This window comes from Nicotiana sylvestris, chromosome 10 (assembly GCF_000393655.2).
Source record: "Nicotiana sylvestris chromosome 10, ASM39365v2, whole genome shotgun sequence".
NCBI lineage: Eukaryota > Viridiplantae > Streptophyta > Magnoliopsida > Solanales > Solanaceae > Nicotiana > Nicotiana sylvestris.
In genome coordinates, this window is record NC_091066.1 from 88,748,444 (window position 1) to 88,767,571 (window position 19,128).

Sequence of the window (19,128 nt, forward strand, 5' to 3'; positions counted from 1 at the left end):
CCTATATGTTTACTTTGGGACTACGGAACGGTATTCCGGGAGATTTCCCAGCATATTTACATTGGAACTACGGGACTGCACCCGGTAGATTCTCCCTGCATTGAGTATTTACATTTTGGACTACGAATCAGTATTCCTGGAGATCCCCTTGCATTATGAGATGGACTACGGGACGGTATCCCGGGAGATCTACTGGATATTTACATTGGGATTACAGGACGGTATCTTGGGAGATCCCCGGTTGTTATCTTTGTGTTGAGCCGTATTACTTTCTATGCTTACTTTGCCTCTATAGTAGTTGTTTTGTCCTTATATCCCGTGTTACCTTTACTGTTGTACTTATTTATACTGCTTATTCTACAATGTTGAACCTTATATTTTATTAACCTCAGTAGGGCCCTGACCTTCCTCGTCACTACCCGACCGAGGTTAGGTTTGGTACTTACTGAGTACCGTTGTGGTGTACTCATGCCCTTTCTGCGCATGTTTTTCATGTGCAGATCCAGGTGCTTCTACTCAGACTTATCACGCTTGAGACGAGGCGCTTGTAGAGACTCCGAAGTATATCTGCCGCGTCCGCAGACCGAAGAATCCCTTTCTACTCTCCCTTTTTGTATTTTGCCCTTCAGTACTTTCGTTTCCTTGTTAGATATTCTGGAGTTTGATGTTGTAGACATTCAAAGGCTTGTGATCATGAGATTCCTCGTTTTGGAAAATGTATTAGTTTTATAGAGTTGATATTGTGTATGTCGGGCGGCACTTTTAAATGCTGTTGTATTTCACTATTTCGGTTTTAAATTATTTTTTTCCGCAAATTGGTTTATCTTCCGCATTTTTAGGCTTACCTAGTCGTAGAGACTAGGTGCCGTCACGATGGTTCACGGAGGGCGAACCGGGATCGTGACAGTTGTGCAAAGGGCTAATGCTCTTCTATGAAAGCAATGGATAAATATACCGCTTAATTGAAACAATAAAAAGGAGTGTCCAGTTAGTGGAGTTGTGCAAAGGGCTAATACTCTTCTATTAAAGCAATGGATAAAATATACCGCTTAACTGAAACAATAAAAATGAGCAAATTGTAACATCAAATGCATTACTGCTCCTTAGTTTTAGATTATCTTTTGTCCATGAGCAAACATATTCTTTTCTCAATTGTAATTTTATTTGCATCCTCTTGACTCTTTTTAATGAACTCATTTTCCTTCATGAAAAAAAGAACATGATGCTTAACTCGTGCTTGATATTTTGTTGTTCATAGAGATTCTATTTGTGAATGCTTCACTGGTGATTGATAGGTTGCATTTGAATAATGTTATGTCAAAAAGATATGCAAAGTTATATACTTCGTAATATTATCTTCTCTTATCAGGCTTTAGTATGTGAAATAGAAGCTGAGTAGAGAATCTTAACATATATGTCCAATTATCTTTGCAGCTTTGCTAAATTATTATGTTGACAATCTCAGGTCAGCCTTTATCTTTGTGTTCTTATCGATATTCTTTTAAATTGCAGATTGTGAGATTTATTTCTGTGCTATTAAAAGTTGGCTGTGAAGTTGCCGAGAAAGAGTTGATCAGATCTGGTCAAAACATATTTTAGATAATTTCTACTACGTGATTTAGTGTTTGACAAAGTAAGTATTACTTCAGCTAATTTTTACCCTTCCACATATGACACCTACATGTGAAATTTGTGTTTAAGTAAGAGAATTCCTGCTTTTTTGGGTGGTCATTTAGAAGGTGGGTCACAATTCACATGTGTGGACTTGTACAGAACTGAGTTGAAGTTGGTCATGTCTGAAAATTATCTATATTCTTATAAGGTAGAGTATATATAGAAAGCGTAGAGTTCTCATTTTTCATGCAAACTTGTATAGGTATTTGACTGAAGTGTAGGAGAATGAAATTAAAAAGGAGAAGGTGATTGAACAGAAGCAGAGAAATGGTCAAAAGGAAAATAAGAAATTACGCGTTTCTGTGCATTATGACGTCTGTACAGATTGCAATTATTCTTTCTACTTGTTTGATGTTGGCCTTTTAGGTTCATTCAGTCAAAAACTTTGATCTACTGTGGAAAAAGTTGATTAAACCATGACTTCATGCATTTGTTTGAATTTATGTTAAGGGGCTTCTATGCTGGGAGCTGGAACTAAGAGTGTGGTTGGCTATTTCGCCATTGGATTCTGACTTTGGATGCATTTTCATTTACCAATACTATTTCTCTTTTTTCATTCTCTTGGTAAATTAAAAAAAGGAACCACAGGAATAAGCAACTTGAACCGAATGGTTTCTTCACCTTTCATGGTAAATGTAAAGATATCATCACCTTTCTTGAGTTGAAAAATAAGTTACCTGTTTTGTTTGATTTCGGGCATCAAGGCTTTAATCGCTTTTTGCAATACATATGTTACTGAGCATAAGCATGAAAAGAACTATATTTCCACGTGTAAATTACTTGATAAATTTTATATGTATAACTTTTGATAATTTTTAAAGCCTCTGCTAGATTACCTGTGGTGAATTTGAAGTTAGGTTTGGCCTAAGATAAGTGTCATGACTAGATAAGAGATTCTTACTCTCTTTATTTTTTTCATTATGCTATTTGATTATTACTATACAACAATTGATTTTGAAAAATTACTCGTTATTTTCTACTTATATAGAAGAGCGCAGAAGCAGCTCTCCGTCGACATCTCTGCTTGCCAACCAAGGGGTATTTTAGTCATTTCAATCTAACTTTGTGTTGAATTCTCTATTATGTCCTTATATCTTATAACGCACGTTCCTTAAACTAGCGAGGGTTACATAGTCATTTTATACTAATCCAACCTGACAACACCGCTACACAACTTTATCTCATGTGATTCTCTCTCTTCAGTATTCTCAACTTATTATCTGCAATACAAGTTGCAACCCCGTTCCTCCATGGATATTGCAGTACTTTTGCATTCATAGCTTAAATTAAATCAACTTCCATTTGTGGATGCTCTACCATCTTCTTCGCAAGATATATTGGGGTTTGGACTTCTTCGCTGCCCTAACTTTGTTGCATTCGTTTCAATTTACTTCACTGATCTGTACTATTTCATCTCCGTTCTTCATCTGGTAGGAATTTTCATTTTAGAGAAAATCTGTTTGACTTTCCCCTATTTTGAATTTGCATAGTTGCCGAACCTCTGAATAAATGAGTTTTTGTTGCTTCGTTGGAACTGTTGCTTCGTTGGAACTGAAGAAAAGGGGGGGTGCTTGCTTTGAATTTTTGGATTTTTACGGAAATTTTTTTGTGAATATTGGTGTGGATTTAAGGATTTTTACAGAAATTTTATTATGAAAATTGGTATGTGGAAATTGTTTTTATTATTCTTTGTGGCAGGAGGGGAAGTTAGTTACGTTCTTAGGACTCTGTGTGTTGAAGATTTTCTGGTGTTTGCATTAAAACAGTGTGTTTCAATCTCTAATTTTGTTATAATTTTTTCAACTTTAGGGTAATGCACTGGTAGGGCAAACCTTTGTATGTAAGTTTTAAATAATGAAGCTTTAGAATGCACTCATTTCGAAGACTGAGGAAAAATTGGATTACTGTGATGAACACTTTTATTGGTTATTGCACATTGACACATGTTAACATAATAACAAATCTGATAGGGCCAGGCGAAGAGATGACTTTCGCTAATCATGCTATAAAAGAATTATATTTTGTTGGTGTTGGTGTTCCACATGTGCCTTAACTATCTTCAGATCTTCTTATTGAACTACCTTCTCCAAATGGTTCATATCATTATGGATTATAGTTTACCTGTTTTCCCTTGGATGGACTGCTTTGTTAGTAAAGCAACAGACATTTAGATATATAAATGATCTGCTTCAAATGAAAGGGCAAATTAACCAAAGAATGAGACTTCTAAGAGGAAGAACAACTTGGAAGATCCTGTCAATTTGCAAAATATTTAGCATTATGCTAGGAAGGGATTAAGATAATCCACTTGAACTTACTTAGGAATCTTGAAACGAATTAATCCTAGAAAAGGATAGATTTAAGAAATACTTGTTGCCTTTTGTCCTAATTTCAGGAAGCTTTCGGGTTGCTTATAACAAGACTAATAGTAGGCCTATCTTGCTTGGCTGCGATGGTACTAAGATGCCTGCAGATAAGGTGAATAAATCTCTTGGTAAAGAAGTCATCTCAGTTTTGAATGGTTATTATACACAATATAATGTTCTACCATTAGCTTGAAATTTGATGTCATTTGTTTAATTTCGATTCCAAAAAAAAAAAATCAAAAGCATCCTATATTTTTGTAGCATTGAAAAATGTAAAACAAATCCAAGTGGGTTTACAATACTTAAAGAGAAATGTATAGTATTTAAAGAACACAAAAGTAAGGGGAAAAATTGGAACTGGTACAGTACCATGGGGTCCTAAAGCTTCTACAATAGATAATTTTCATATAATTTGGTGGATGTGGGTAGGGATTTTATAGTGAGTGGCAGGGGTAAGGATTCTTTAAGCCACTGGTTATAACATGATTATTTTAAAAGGTTTGACATTGTTGCTACTTTGGTTTCATTAACACAGATTATATTATTATCTTCTTCTGGAACCCGATCCTGACTTTGGTGTTTGGCAAGCAAAAGAGCTTCTTGATCATTTGGAGAGTGTACTGAATAATGAGCTTGTGGTTGTGAAAAGAGTATGGGCCATGGGTCGGCTGGACTGTGATCTAGAGAACCCTGCCCCAGTATGGGGTCGCCGAGAGGATCCGGCTCCATTATAGGATCTCCTGGATGGTGCCATGGGTGCTGGGGCATCATCCTCATCATCAAGCTCAATGGTTGTAGGTGTATCTCTGCCCACTGTGATCTTTGAAGCTCTGAATGCCACTTTTGCGGGAAAAGCTCCATTTGTAGGATTGGTGGGGACACCATCCAGCAGACACAACCTCATCACAAGTGAGGCAAAGTAAAACACTTAGATAGCATAGCTGACCGAAGGATCATTTCATCTCCAATAATTCTCGCCACATCAAAGTCTTTCTTGGTGACGAAGCACCATACCAATAGAGCCCGTAGGTGGTTCACATCTGTCGTGTTGCCCATGGGCAATAACCAGCTGCAAATAATGGTGAACCAGTACTTAGCCTCATGTGTGAACGACTTGGAGTGAAGGGTAATGTTTTCCTGTAGTCAGATTGGTTGACCCCCTGCGCAGATTGTCTTAATCATAGTGTCCCAAGTGACCCCTTGGGTGTCGTGGTAATGATAAATGTCACTAGTGAACTGGGGCAGCTGCAAGACCTGGCGAATCTTCAGAATTGAGGCATCTACCACCCTGCCCCGCACAATCACAGACTGGCACAAATGTTCCGGGCAGTTCGCGTAGAACTCCTGGACTAATATTGGGTTTTCCGTCTCAGGTTCATCAAACAAGAACTCCATCTCCCTCCATCTGATTTCCTCATACATATCTGTTTTTTCCATACGGAGGGCAGCCCTATCAACAGGAATCTCAGGGACAAAGCTTTTGGTGGCCTTAGCATAAAACGCGTCCTCTGCCTCCTGTGACTAGAACCTGGTGGCATCATATATTGGCATTTGGGAAGTGCTTGCCGAGCTCTTTCGCCTTTTTCGGGCCATATTACCTGCAGACAATTCAGGGTAACAATCAGATGCATCCTAACATGTGTCAGTCGGATGGGTACTCAGACTTCGCCACCCGATGGCACCAAACAGTTTCCTTTTGTCAATCAATGCCAGTATACCCAATTAGTAAGGTGCCCAAAGTTGACAACCTCCACTATTGCCCTCACACCACTATTAATTCTACAATTCCGCCATATAATACCTCACACAATCTCCCACAAGCGAATCATGCTAAATGCTACCACCACCACAAACTAAGAAGGGCTCAAAGTGCTCCAAAATTTTACAACACACCCCAATTTTCGGCCATTTAGACCCCTCCACCAAGCTTCACCCTAAAAAATTTGTTTAGACCTCCAAACATTCTAAAAATCGCCCCCAAGTTAAGCACAATGAAAACCCAACCATTTAAACATCAATGATGGCCAAAAGAAGCAAATAATGGAGAAAAGGAAAGAAAAGAAAGAAAAAAAATTTTACACTAAAACACTACCTAGGGTTTAATTGAAACTAATTTAGACTACTCATTACACTAAGTTATGTAAAAGAAAGAGAAAAGAATAGAGAAGCTTACCTTGAGGATGAATGGAAGGGATAGGTTGTGGAGAGAGAGAGATGGAGAAGAAATGAGGGGCAACAATGGGGGTTTGAGGGATAAAAGATGGTGTGAAAGAGAGAAGAGAAGAAAGAAGGGGATGGGGGTTGCGGGTGGTTTGAAGAAAAGAAGGGTTTGTGGGAATAGTGGGGGGTTAGGTTTATTAAAAGAGGGGGAAAAAGGAAAAAAAAAATCTGCAACTTACCTGGCCCGCGTTGATCTGCCGCGTCCCTACCGCAATTACGCTGGGACCGCGATAGACTTTTTTCAGAGGAGGTCCTTGACCGTGGTTATGCTTGGACCGCAGTCTGGGCGTGTTCCTGCTACTTTTTTTTTCTTTGAAGTTATGCATTACACTTACAACACATTCGTGGGTTGCCTCTCACGCAACGCCTGATTTAACGTCGCGGCACGACGCAAATGAGCGCATTTAAGGTTCACTCGACCTCTGTGGCTCAGTCAGGTGTAGCTCAGACACTTCCTTTGGTTCGCTCATGCCCACATATAGTTTCAATATCTGCCCATTGACTCTAAATGTACGAGAGTCTTTCTCTGTGGCAATCTTGACATCACCTGAAGGGAAAACTTCGACCACTCTAAATGGTCCAGATCATCGTGACCTGAGTTTACCCGGAAATAGCCTTAATCGTGAGTTATAAAGCAACACCATATCTCCAGGATTGAAATTTCGCTCCACAATGTTTTTGTCGTGCAACCTCTTCATTCTTTCCTTGTACAACCTTGTGCTCTCAAAAGCAAGATGTCTGAACTCGTCGAGCTCATGCAATTCTGTGATTCTCGTTGTGTCCGCAGCCTCGATGTCTAGATTCAGCTGTTTTAGTGCCCACCACACTCTATGTTCAAGTTCCACTGGCAAATGGCAGGCCTTCCCGAACACCAACTTATATGGTGACATACCAATCGGTATTTTAAAAGCACTCTTTATCTCTTTGTTGGACACTTCAACCTGCCCACTAGTTTGCGGGTTATAAGGGGTAGCCACCTTGTGGCGTACATCATACTTTGCAAGCAACTTCTCGAAAGCTCTATTACAGAAGTGAGTGCCTCTGTCACTGATAATCGCTCTTGGTGTCCCAAATCTGGTGAATATGTTCTTCTTCAAAAACCCCACCACCACTCTTGCATCATTAGTGGGCAACGCTGAAGCTTCTACCCATTTGGACACGTAATCCACATCAACAAGTATGTACTTATTGCCATAGGAGCTGACGAAGGGACCCATGAAGTCAATCCCCCAGACATCAAACACTTCCACCTCTTGAATTGGGTTCATGGGCATCTCATGGCGACGGGAAATGTTCCCGGTCCACTGACATTCATTGCAGCCCTTCACCCATTGGTGCGCATCTTTAAACACTGTTGGCTAAAAAAATCCGGCCTCAAGCACTTTCGCAGCTGTCCTGACCCCTCCAAAATGTCCTCCATAAGCCGATGCGTGACAAGCCTGCAAAACAGAAGATTATTCTATCTCGGGGACACACCTCCGGATCATATTGTCAACACAAATTCTAAACAGGTAAGGCTCATCCCAATAATACATGCGGCAGTCACGATAAAACTTTTTCTTTTGTACAGATGAAAGGTCATAGGGAACTATACCGCAGGCCAGGTAATTTGCAAAGTCTGCATACCATGGCGCTTCCTCAAGATTAGTAGTGAGCAACTGCTCGTCTGTAAAGGTTTCCAGAATATCTTCAACCTCAACTGCATTTTCAGCTCCCTCAAGTCGTGATAGATGATCAACGACTTGGTTCTCTGTGCCCTTACGATCACAAAATTCAAGGTCGAATTCTTGCAGCAGCAACACCCAACGCATCAGGTGCGGCTTAGACTCCTTCTTCTCAATCAAGTACCTGAGAGTTGCATGATCAGTGTATACAATTGCCTTAGAACTAATCAGATATGATCTGAACTTGTCGAAAGCAAATACCACAACCAACATCTCCTTCTCAATCACAGTATAGTTCAGCTGGGCTCCATTCAGCATTCTACTAGCATAGTAGATTGGATGCATCAGCTTGTCCTTCCATTGTCCTAGCACTGCCCCCACTGCGTAGTCACTGGCATCACACATGAGTTCGAATGGTTGCTCCCAGTTGGGGAAAACAATGATAGGTGTTGTGACCAGTCACTTTTTCAGCTCCTCGAATGCTACCCTGCAATCATCAAAAAACAAGAAAGGGTGATCTTTTTCTCACAACTTACAGAGAAGGTTGGTAATTTTTTAGAAGTATTTTATGAACTCCGGTAGAAACCGGCATGCCCAAGGAAGCTTCTGATTGCTTTGACTGAAGTTGGAGGAGGTAGCTTTGCTATTACATCCACTTTAGCACGATCCACCTCAATTCCTTTGTTTGACACCCGGTGCCCCAAGACTATGCCTTCTTGTACCATGAAGTGGCACTTCTCCTAGTTCAGAACCAAGTTAGTCTCGATATACCGTTTCAGCACACATGTCAGATTTATCAGGCACTCATCAAATGAATTCCCCACCACTGAGAAGTCATCCATGAACACCTCCATTATGTCATCTACCATATCAGTGAATATGGCCATCATGCACCGTTGGAATGTGGCGGGTGCGTTGCATAGGCCAAAGGGCATCCTTTGAAAGGCATAAATTCCATAAGGGTAAGTGAAAGAGGTCTTCTCTCTGTCCTCCGGTGCAATGGAGATCTGGTTGTATCCTGAGTACCCGTCCAGAAAACAGAAGTGTGACCTCCCTACCAGTCTGTCTAACATCTGATCAATGAAGGGAAGTGAGAAGTGGTCTTTCCGGGTGGCTAGATTTAGCTTTCTATAATCCATGTAAATTCTCCAGCCCGTGACTGTTCTTGTAGAGATCAATTCATTGTTATCATTCTTAACTACCGTCATGCCACCCTTTTTAGGTACACATTGAACTGGGCTAACCCAGCTGCTGTCAGAGATTGGGAAGATAATTCCCGCGTCTAACCACTTTATTACTTCCTTCTTCACCACTTCCTTCATGTTAGGGTTCAGCCTTATTTGGTGTTCCCTGTAAGGTTTGTGTCCCTCTTCCAGTAGAATTTTGTGCATACAGTAGGCGGGGCTGATCCCCTTTATGTCTGCCATGGTCCACCCAATGGCAGTCTTGCACTCCTTAAGTACCTGCAAGAGTTGTTGCGCCTGCACATCTAACAAACTAGCTGAGATAATAACAGGTAATGTGGAGTTAGGTCCAAGGAATTCATACCTGAGATGGTTGGGCAATGGCTTTAACTCCAGCTTTGGTGGTTCTTCGATAGATGGCTTGGCTGGAGGAGTCTCTTGATTTTCCAAGTGCAATGGCTCAAATTCTAGAGTTCTATCCCAGAACCCTCTACCCTCTAATGCCAACACCCATTCCGCCAGTTCCTCTTCATTCACCTCATCCAAATTCATTAAACATGCAGTAAGGGGGTCCTCAATGGTTAGCACCTCATCATCAGTCTCTACGATTACATCCACTGCATCAATAAGAGAACAATTGGCGAATTCACTTGGTCGCCTCATAGATTTCTGCACATTGAATGTTATCTCCTCATCGTTCAATCTCATCTTGAGCTCCCCGGGTTCACAATCAATGAGTGCTCTCCCTGTGGCCAAGAATGGTCTTCCCAAAATTATGGGAATCTCTTTATCCACTCTGCAGTCTAAGATCACAAAATCTGCAGGGAACACAAATTTTCCTACCTGAATTAGCACATCATCCAGTATACCAGAGAGTCGTTTCACTGTCCTGTCAGCCAACTGCAACAACATAGAGGTGGGTCTAGCTCTTCCAATGCCCAGCCTCTTGTAAATCGCCAGGGGCATAAGATTGATTCTTGCCCCTAGATCACACAGTGCTTTAGCAAAAACAAAATTACCAATAGTGCATGGAATTGTAAAGCTCCCTGGGTCAGACAGCTTTTCTGCAATTGGTCTAGTCACCACTATACTACATGTCTGAGTAAGAGTAACTGTGGCCAAGTCTTGGAAATCAAACTTTTGGGACATCAAGTCCTTCATCATTTTTGCATACCCAGGCATCTCCTTCAAAGCTTCAATCAATGGTATGTTTACCTGGATTTGTTTCAGCATTTAGAAGAACTTCTTGTATTGCTCCTCATTTTGGTACTTAGCCAACCTCTGAGGGAAAGGTGCAGGAGGTCTCTTCTTCCCAATCAATTGGGATTGATCCTTATCAGCTGCTACATCAACTACAAGTTCCTGGACTGTATCATCTTCTTTCTCGATCGCATTCTGACTGCTATTTTCTTCCTGGGCAGGCTGAACTGGCACCTCCATCAGTTTCGTTGACTCATCCAGCTCAATAGGCACTGGTATAAGTGTCTCAGCTTGTCTAGTTTCTCGAGCCCTCTCGTGCTCTACATCCAGATTTCTGCCATTACGTAGACTTACCGCCATCAGCTGCTTTGGGCCTTGATCTTTTGGATTTATCTGGGTGTCTGCAGGTAGTGTCCCATGAGGACGATTGTTTAGAGACATAGAAATTTGGCCCACCTGCACTTCAATATTCTTGATTGTTGCATCATGTGCATCCACTCTCTCATTAATCTTTGCATTAGACCCAATAACCTGCTGCATCATTGCCTCAAGTCTAGCAAACCCATTTTCCTGCCTTCCACCATGATGCTGCTGAGGAGGGTGATACCCCTGCTTCTAATTCTGATTATTATATCCCTGTTGTCCTTGGGTAAGGTGCCATATTGTTAGGGGGTCTCATACCTCCCATGTTTCCATTGTTGAACTGTGGATGGACTGGTCTGTATTGCCGATTTTGCTGGCCCCAATTCTGACCACCCTGTCTCTGGCATCCATGATTAGGCACATAATTCATGTCTTCAGGGTATTGGTGATGATCATGTTCTGCATTCCATTGGTTACCAATTGGCTGACTAATGCAAGATGCGCACAAACCCCCATTGGTAGTATCTACGATGTGTACCTGCTGCTTCTGCCCTGACTCTTCCACCTTTTTGGTGAGTATACTCATCTGTGTCAATAAGGTGGCCATATTTTCAGCCATAGAGTTGGATGGATCTAAGGGCACTGAGTAAACTACTGGAGTGATAGGTGCATTCCTGGTTGTCCATCCCGAATTTTGTGCCATCTTGTCAAGCAGACTTTGGCCTTTTCTCCATGTTTTGCTAAAAAAATGCTCCATCAGCTGAAGCATCAACAATGTTCTTCACGCTATCTGACAATCCCATGTAAAACCACTGCCCCAACATCAGATCTGGAATACCATGGTGCGGGCATATAACCAGCATCCCTTTAAAGTGCTCCCATGTTTCATGTAGTGTCTCCATTGGTCTCTGTTTAAAACTTAAAATTTCATCAATTTGTTGAGCAGTCTTATTGGTTGGGTGGAACTTGTTATGGAATTGCCTGACTAACTCATCCCAAGTTGTTATAGAATTTATGGGAAGTGAGTTTAGCCAAGTCTGGGCAGCTCCTGTCACTGAGAATGGAAACAATAACAGCTTGATTGCTTCAGGAGTTACATTGGGTTGCCTTTGGGTTTTGCAGATAGAGAGGAAGTTCTTCAAGTGCTGCTGAGGATCTTCGACTTGCGTCCCCGAAAATAGTCTCTTGTTCTGCAACAAGTGCAACATGTTATTCGTAATTTGGAATGACTCAGCCTGTATCTGCGGAACTACAATGGTTGTGGACAGATTTTCAGCTGTGAGTTGTGCCCAGTCATAGAGAGCAGCCTCTGGCACTATTGGTACCACTGGGTTTTCCTCGTGATCCCCCATGACTGTTTCGAATTGTGCAGTTATTGGTTGTTGTTTGTTTTTCCGATTATCCCGATTCAAGGCCTTGAAAACTTTCTCGGGATCTGATAATTCTTCAAATACTTCACCAGATCTCGATGAGTTTCTAGGCATGCACCTGTGCAACCAAGTCAACAAACGTTAAAATTTCAATGTAAAAATTGGGTATAGAGAAAAAATAACTACAATAAGAATTTTTGTACTTCTTTCAATTGTAATTGATAACACTATTAATTCCCCGGCAACGGTGCCAAAATTTGATCACGCCCAACTATGCCTTATAAAAGGACAATGCGGATGTTGCAAACATAACCTGAGTATTTATGCCAGAGTCAAATCCACAGAGAATTAACCTATCAATTACTTTCGTTGGACTTACTAAATTCTTTAGAATCAACTTCCCCAAACGTTGTGAATAACAGTTGATGGTATATTTAATAACTAAGATTGAAAGTCAATAAATAGTTGTAAACTAAATATGCTTAAGTTGTGAACAATAATGAGAAGGTTCTAAGGTAGTGATTTCCCCTATTGATGGAATCCCTTCTGTTTATGTTTCATATAGATTTACCAACACATCTCTATCAACCATGAACACTCTTTTTACCGTGAATCTCTCCCGAGTAATCACGATAATTTACTATACGCACTCTCCCGAGATACGCTAGCTGGCTTTGTTTATTACAGTTCACTTTAGATTGCACCCAAGACTTCGTTATCCCTAATCCCACCTTTAAACCCGCAGTTATAGATCTCTCTTATACTTTGGGAGTGGTGTTGTTCAACAATCACCTAAATATGCACTCTCTCCTGAGTTATGCACACTAATTAGGCACAACTAATTGAGGATCCTGTCAATTAACTACAACAAACACGTAGTTGAACAAATAGAAATTAAACTGACAAACTATATTAACATAATCAAGAAGTTCATCCTTCAATAGGTTCCATCAAAACCCTAGACAAAGGATTTAGCTACTCATGACAATGGGTAAATAAACTATGAAAATATTCATGATCAAAATTGCCAGAAAAATAAAGAGAAGAAGAAAATATGATGTTTTGGGTGATCTCCCACACTTGTTTTTCTTGCCAAAGTACTCTCTAAAACATTACATGCCTCCCTTGGGCGAGTTCTATTGTTTAATATAGGGTTTTGGGCTAAACATCCCGTGTTTTGCACTTCAGTCCCTTAATTTTCCGCTTCCTATCGTGGTCCTACCGCGGTTACGCCAGGACCGCGGCCAACTAGCCTCTCAGAATCCGCAACAGCCTTCTGCCACAGTCCGACTACGGTTACGCCGGGACCGCGGCAGTCCATCTCCAATTTTGGTTTTGCTGCCTTCGCGTGGTGCACTTAGAGGATATTGTAAGATTGGCCTCTTTTCTCCGTAATTGATCCCAAAAGTACTCCATAGACTTCTTTTATTGTATATAGCCTGCAAAGCATGAAAAGCACTAATCAGAGCATTTTGTTATCACTTTTTACCATAAAAACTATACAAGAAGGTGGTCTTTATGGCCTAATTATAGTCCAATTCACCTATTATCAGCGAAGAAATTCAATGCCCGTGTGCAAAGTGTTGTAACATCCCTTGGTATCGAAGGAATGTAGTATATGATCATTTAATATGGTATGATTTTGTTAAAGGTTATACAAGATGGATTAATCATGGGGAATGGGAAATTCCAATGGATGTTGATGATGATATGGATGAAGATAATTCGTATGATGACATTGATGGATTGTTGAATGATCAATTTAGAGATGTTGCACAAAGAGTTTATGAATGCCAAAAGGAAGATGCCAAAAAATTCTATAACTTAGTTAATGAGGCAAGTCAAGAATTATATCCTAGTTATAAAGGATTCTCTAAATTATCATTCATGATCCGTCTATATTTGTTGAAGTGTCTACATGGATGGAGCAGTGAGTCCTTTACTTCCCTCTTAGAGTTATTGAAAGAGGCGATGCCCGAATTGAACATTCCTTTATCGTGCAACAATGCCAAGTCTTTTGTAAAGAATCTAAGTCTTGATTATAAGAAAATTGATACATGTCCCAATGACTGCATGCTATTTTGGAATGATCATAAAAGTGATGAATATTTCCATGTTTGTGGAGCTTCTCGATACATTGAATCTCCTGAAGTAGATAGCTAGCTTGAGCCTTCCAAAAAAGCTCATTGTGTTGCTGCTAAAACTTTGAGACACCTTCCGTTAATTCCTAGACTCAAGCGGCTATTTATATGCTCAAAGACGGAAGATAAATTGAGGTGGCATGACGAGGAGCGGTCTAAAAATGGAAAGTTAAGGCATCTTGCCGACAACCAAGTATGGAAAGACTTTGATATCCTTCATACAGATTTTGCAAAAGATTCTCACAATCTAAGACTTGGCTTGGCAAGTGATGGATTCAATCCTTTTCGGACCATGAGCATATCTCATAGCACATGGCCAGTTGTTTTAATGGTTTATAATTTACCTCCTTGGATGTGCATGAAACAAGAATATTGCATGCTTTCATTGCTTATATCTGGGCTGCGATCTCCTGGAAATGATATTGACATTTATTTGCAACCATTAATAGAAGAGTTGAAGGTATTGTGAGAGTTAGGAGTTGACACATATGATGCTTCAAGAAATCAAACCTTTCAAATGCGAGCAGCTCTTATGTGGACAATTAGTGACTTTCCTGCCTATGCTATGTTATCTGGGTGAAGTACAAAAGGAAAGTTGGCTTGTCCATGCTGTAATTATGGCAATAATTCTTGCTATCTAAAACATAGTCGAAAAATGTGCTACATAGATCATCGTATCTTTCTGCCCATGGATCATCCCTGGAGATCCAACAAAAGGTTTTTCAATGGAAAAACAGAATTTAGGCCTCCTCCAAAATTGTTAAAGGGAACAGATGTGTTCAATATGTTACAAAATGTTGAAAATATATTTGGTAAGACACAAAAGAAATCAAATTCCGGTCCATGGAAAAAAAGGTCGATTTTTTTTGAATTACCTTATTGGCAACATAACTTGCTTCGCCACAACCTTGATGTAATGCATATTGAGAAGAACATAGTTGATAGCATAATTGGAACACTTCTAGAAATTTCGGGCAAGACGAAGGATCATGAAAGCGCTCGTTATGACCTCAAAGAGATGGGAATTAGGAAGAACCTTCAACCAAAAGATACAAAGGATGACAAGAAAATAAAGCTTGTACAAGCGTGCTTCTTTATGACTAAGAGTGAAAGATCCACATTTTTTGGTGTTTTGAAGAATGCAAAGCTACCCGATGGTAGTGCTTCCAACATTTCTCGATGTGCGCATCCAGCTGAAAGAAAAATATCGAATTATAAGACCCATGATGCATATTTCATGTTGCATTATTTGTTTCCAATACCAATTAAAAGCATATTTCCTGATCATGTTGATATTCCTTTGATTCGTCTAAGTTCCTTTCTTCGCCGTTTATGTCAAAAAGTTATCACATTGGAAGATCTAGATTGTTTGGAAGCAGAGATTCGAGAAACAGAAAATCAATTGGAGCGAATTTTTCCTCCTTATTTTTTTGATATAATGGTTCATTTGCCGAACAAGATAAGATTTGGAGGTCCAGTTTAATGTCGTTGGATGTATCCTATTGAAAGATTTATATGTAGGTACAAGTCATATGTTCGCAACAAAAATTATCCAGAAGGATCTATTGCTGAGGCATACTTGGTTGAAGAGTGTCTAAATTTATGCTCTAGATACTTACATGGGGTGTACATACCAGATTTAATAGAAGACCGTGAAACTATGATGATTGTGGTTCAACTGATGAGCAAATTTGTAGTGTGTTCCCCAACAAAGGCTGTCCTTTAGGAGGAAAAAAGGGTTTCCTAGATGATCTAGACGACAAGTCACTAAGTCAAGCACATAGATACATATTGAACAATTGTGATGTAATTTAAGAATATATTAGGTAATTTAACTCGTTTGTAGTATTTTCTTTTATATGGATAATTTTAAAATTATTTTATATAATTTTTGCTAACAAATAACAATACTTGCTGTGTAGAGAGCATGAGCTTGAAGTTAATAGTCATGAGCGAAGATCTAAATGGAGCAAGGCAAAGAGTCATAGTCAAAACTTCTCCCAATGGTTTGAAAGTCGTATTATGCATGAGGATGTGCCTGATTTTATAAAACAATTATCTAGAGGACCAAATTCAATTGCTAAAAGATATTCTGGGTATCTCATTAATGAATATAGATTCCATACGAGGCAACGTGATGTAAGGCGTACAACATAAAATAGTGGTGTTATATTAGTTGCATTAACTAAAAGTTTTGCAAGCTCCAAGGATAAAAATCCGGTTGATGCAAATTTGACTTAATATGGTAGAATAATTGATATCGTTGTTTTAGATTATTTTGGACATTTTAAGGTTATGTTGTTTAAGTGTGACTGGTATGAGGCTAAAGAAGATACTTATATCTACTTCAACAAGAAATGCTACCAAGAAGAGCCCTTCGTGCTAGCATCACAAGCACACCAATGCTTCTATATACAAGATCCATATGATTAAGACAAACATTATGTTATGAAAATTGTCCCCAGAGACTGTTTAACATAAGTGACAAATTTGAATCTGATGTTCCCTACTGTTATGAAAATGAGTCGTATGAAAATTCGATGAGCTCATCTATACCGAATGATGATGGTAAAATTGTCTTAATAAGGAGTGACGTACCTTCAACCATAATTGATGTGCCTCCAGAAGGATATCGTGCTCAAGAAGCTGAAATTGAATCGGAAGATGAGTTTGATGTTGAGGATACATCATGAATTTGATTCTAATTTAGAAGTTGAATGCTTGTAAAATGTTTATCTAGAAAAATAGTTCAGATATTGTTTGATTAACAACTAGAGAGACATTAAAAACTCATGCTTTAGATGTCAAACTGATGACATTTGTTTGTCGACGCTTTCTTGTCTATTTCATCTATTTCTATTATTCATTTGTTCGCTTCTTATGTTCTCTTCTCGATTTACTTTATATTTTCTAAGTTCATTTGTTTCAGCATTTATGCACAAAGTTTCTGCGATCCTGCACAATGTTTCTGCATTTTCAGCATTTTTGCAAAGCGTTTCAGCATTTTTGCATAGTATTTCTGCGACTCTGCACAGTGTTTCTGCATTTCTACACATCATTTCAGCAATTTTGCACAGTGTTTCAGCATTTCTACATAGTATTTCTACGAATCTACACAGTGTTTCTGCATTTTCTTCATTTTTGCACAGCGTTTCAGCAATTCTGCACATCATTTCAGCAATTTCTGCGTTTCTGCACATTGTTTCTGCGTTTTCTAGATTTCTGCACACTATTTTTGGATTCTGCACATTGTTTTTGCATATTCTGCACAACGTTTCAGCATTTCGGCAGAACATTTCGGCAATTTTTGCATACTGTTTCTGCATTTTCTGCATTTTTGCACATTATTTTAGGATTTCTGCATAGTGTTCTGCATTTTCGCGTGGCGTTTTGCCAATTTCTGCATTTTTGCACAACGTTTCAGCATTTTTTGCACAGTATTTCTGCATTTTTTGTGCTGCGTTTCTACAGTTTTTGCATTTTTGCATAGTGGTTCTGCATTTCTTCATAGTGTTTTTGCATTTTTGCATAACGTTTCTGTATTTTCTGTATTTCTGCACATTGTTTTGGCATTTTTTGCTTTCTGCATTCGACATTTTGGTATTTTTTTCCTCTTTATGAAGAATGAATGCAGGAGCAAAGAAAAAGGGTTTGAATCCAAACAAAGCTCAAAGTCCTATGAAGAAGATAGGTTTTGATTTTCAGTTTCGATCAAGTGTTGAATTGACCAAGCAATTTCAAATTAAGAAAGACAAACTAGCTCGTGATAAGGAGCATAGAGTTATGAAAGAGCAAGCACCAGTAACTCATAAACGGAAGCATCTTATGCCTACAATATCTAATGCAAGAGAAGGACAAAGTAGACAAAGATTAATTCAACCTGAGGAGTCTTTTCAACAACATAAATTACCTATGCACAAATCCATAATCCAGTTGTCTTCGAAGGAAGCTCTTAACACTTCACATATGATTAGAAGAAGACAAGGAGAAGGAGAAAATTGCAAAAAAGTGAAGAGGAAGTCGATCTTATCGGCAACGAGTCTTGATCATTTCTAGAAAAAAAAGGAATACATGTGGATGGAGAAAAACAACCTAATAATCAACCAGTAGATGGTTTCAGATCTATACCTTCCCCTCTAGTTGATGAGCATAATATAAAATTGGATGATTTTGTTGCACAAGAAGAAGTCAGCGAGGATGAGTGTGTTAGAGACGAAGCTATGGGCGTTGATTCTGCTACAAGTGGTATATTTTAAACCTAGTAATTTTGTGTGTTTATTGTATTCTTTTCCTTATGTCTTGGTTTTTACATTAGGGACATCAGATAAGAATAAAGTTCGAGGTCAAACAAAATGTAAGATGATTCACGCAAGAAACTTTGAGGAAAGAAAATAAGTGACATTTGATAAAGGATAAGCTGTTGGACCAACCGGCAAAAGAGTGTCTGAGTTAAGTAACTTTATAGGAACAATTGCCAGGAATCCCAGATTTATCACTTTGTTGTTCACTAGCTGGCATGCTGTCACTGATGATATTAAACAACGAATGTGGGAATATATCAATATAAGAACGATCAATTTTCAATTGTGTATCTTATTGTATTTCTTACTAAATGAAGATAATATATATGTTATTTTGCATAGACCAAGTTCATCATTCCAGCAGAATGAAAGAAATGGGTGATGGATGGTCTTCGCGATGCTTGGAGCTGACACAAGAGAAATATTAAGAAGAATTATTTTGATGAGTATCATACTATTGAAGATATGCTAAAACAACGTCCCACTGATATACCGGAAGTTCAATTCCTCCAATTGATTGAGTATTGGAGGAATTCAGATGTTCAAGTGAGATTAAACTGTGCATTTCTACTCTTGAACATATTGTTGCATTATATTTTTTTTCCCTTTTTAATTTATTAATTGGTAAACTTCTTTTGGTGCCAG

At 39.1% G+C, this 19,128-nt stretch overlaps 2 protein-coding genes and 1 non-coding gene across 3 annotated transcripts; 1 reads left to right on the plus strand and 2 right to left on the minus strand.

Moving 5' to 3' along the window:
• Nucleotides 1–6,664: 6,664 nt before the first annotated feature.
• LOC138879655 (uncharacterized) lies at nucleotides 6,665–8,329 on the minus strand. Its single transcript, XM_070159274.1, has 3 exons — nucleotides 7,829–8,329; nucleotides 6,865–7,255; nucleotides 6,665–6,807 (listed from the first exon to the last, which is right to left on the minus strand). Exons 1-3 carry the CDS (start codon nucleotides 8,327–8,329, stop codon nucleotides 6,665–6,667), a joined length of 1,035 nt encoding a protein of 344 aa, XP_070015375.1.
• Nucleotides 8,330–8,383: 54 nt separating this feature from the next.
• Nucleotides 8,384–10,341, minus strand: LOC138879656 (uncharacterized). Its single transcript, XM_070159275.1, has 3 exons — nucleotides 9,473–10,341; nucleotides 8,696–8,860; nucleotides 8,384–8,411 (listed from the first exon to the last, which is right to left on the minus strand). Exons 1-3 carry the CDS (start codon nucleotides 10,339–10,341, stop codon nucleotides 8,384–8,386), a joined length of 1,062 nt encoding a protein of 353 aa, XP_070015376.1.
• A 1,164-nt stretch (nucleotides 10,342–11,505) lies between these two features.
• On the plus strand, nucleotides 11,506–11,612 carry LOC138880612 (small nucleolar RNA R71). The gene has a single exon (XR_011403341.1). It is a non-coding gene; the product is annotated as a small nucleolar RNA R71 (small nucleolar RNA).
• Nucleotides 11,613–19,128: the final 7,516 nt, after the last annotated feature.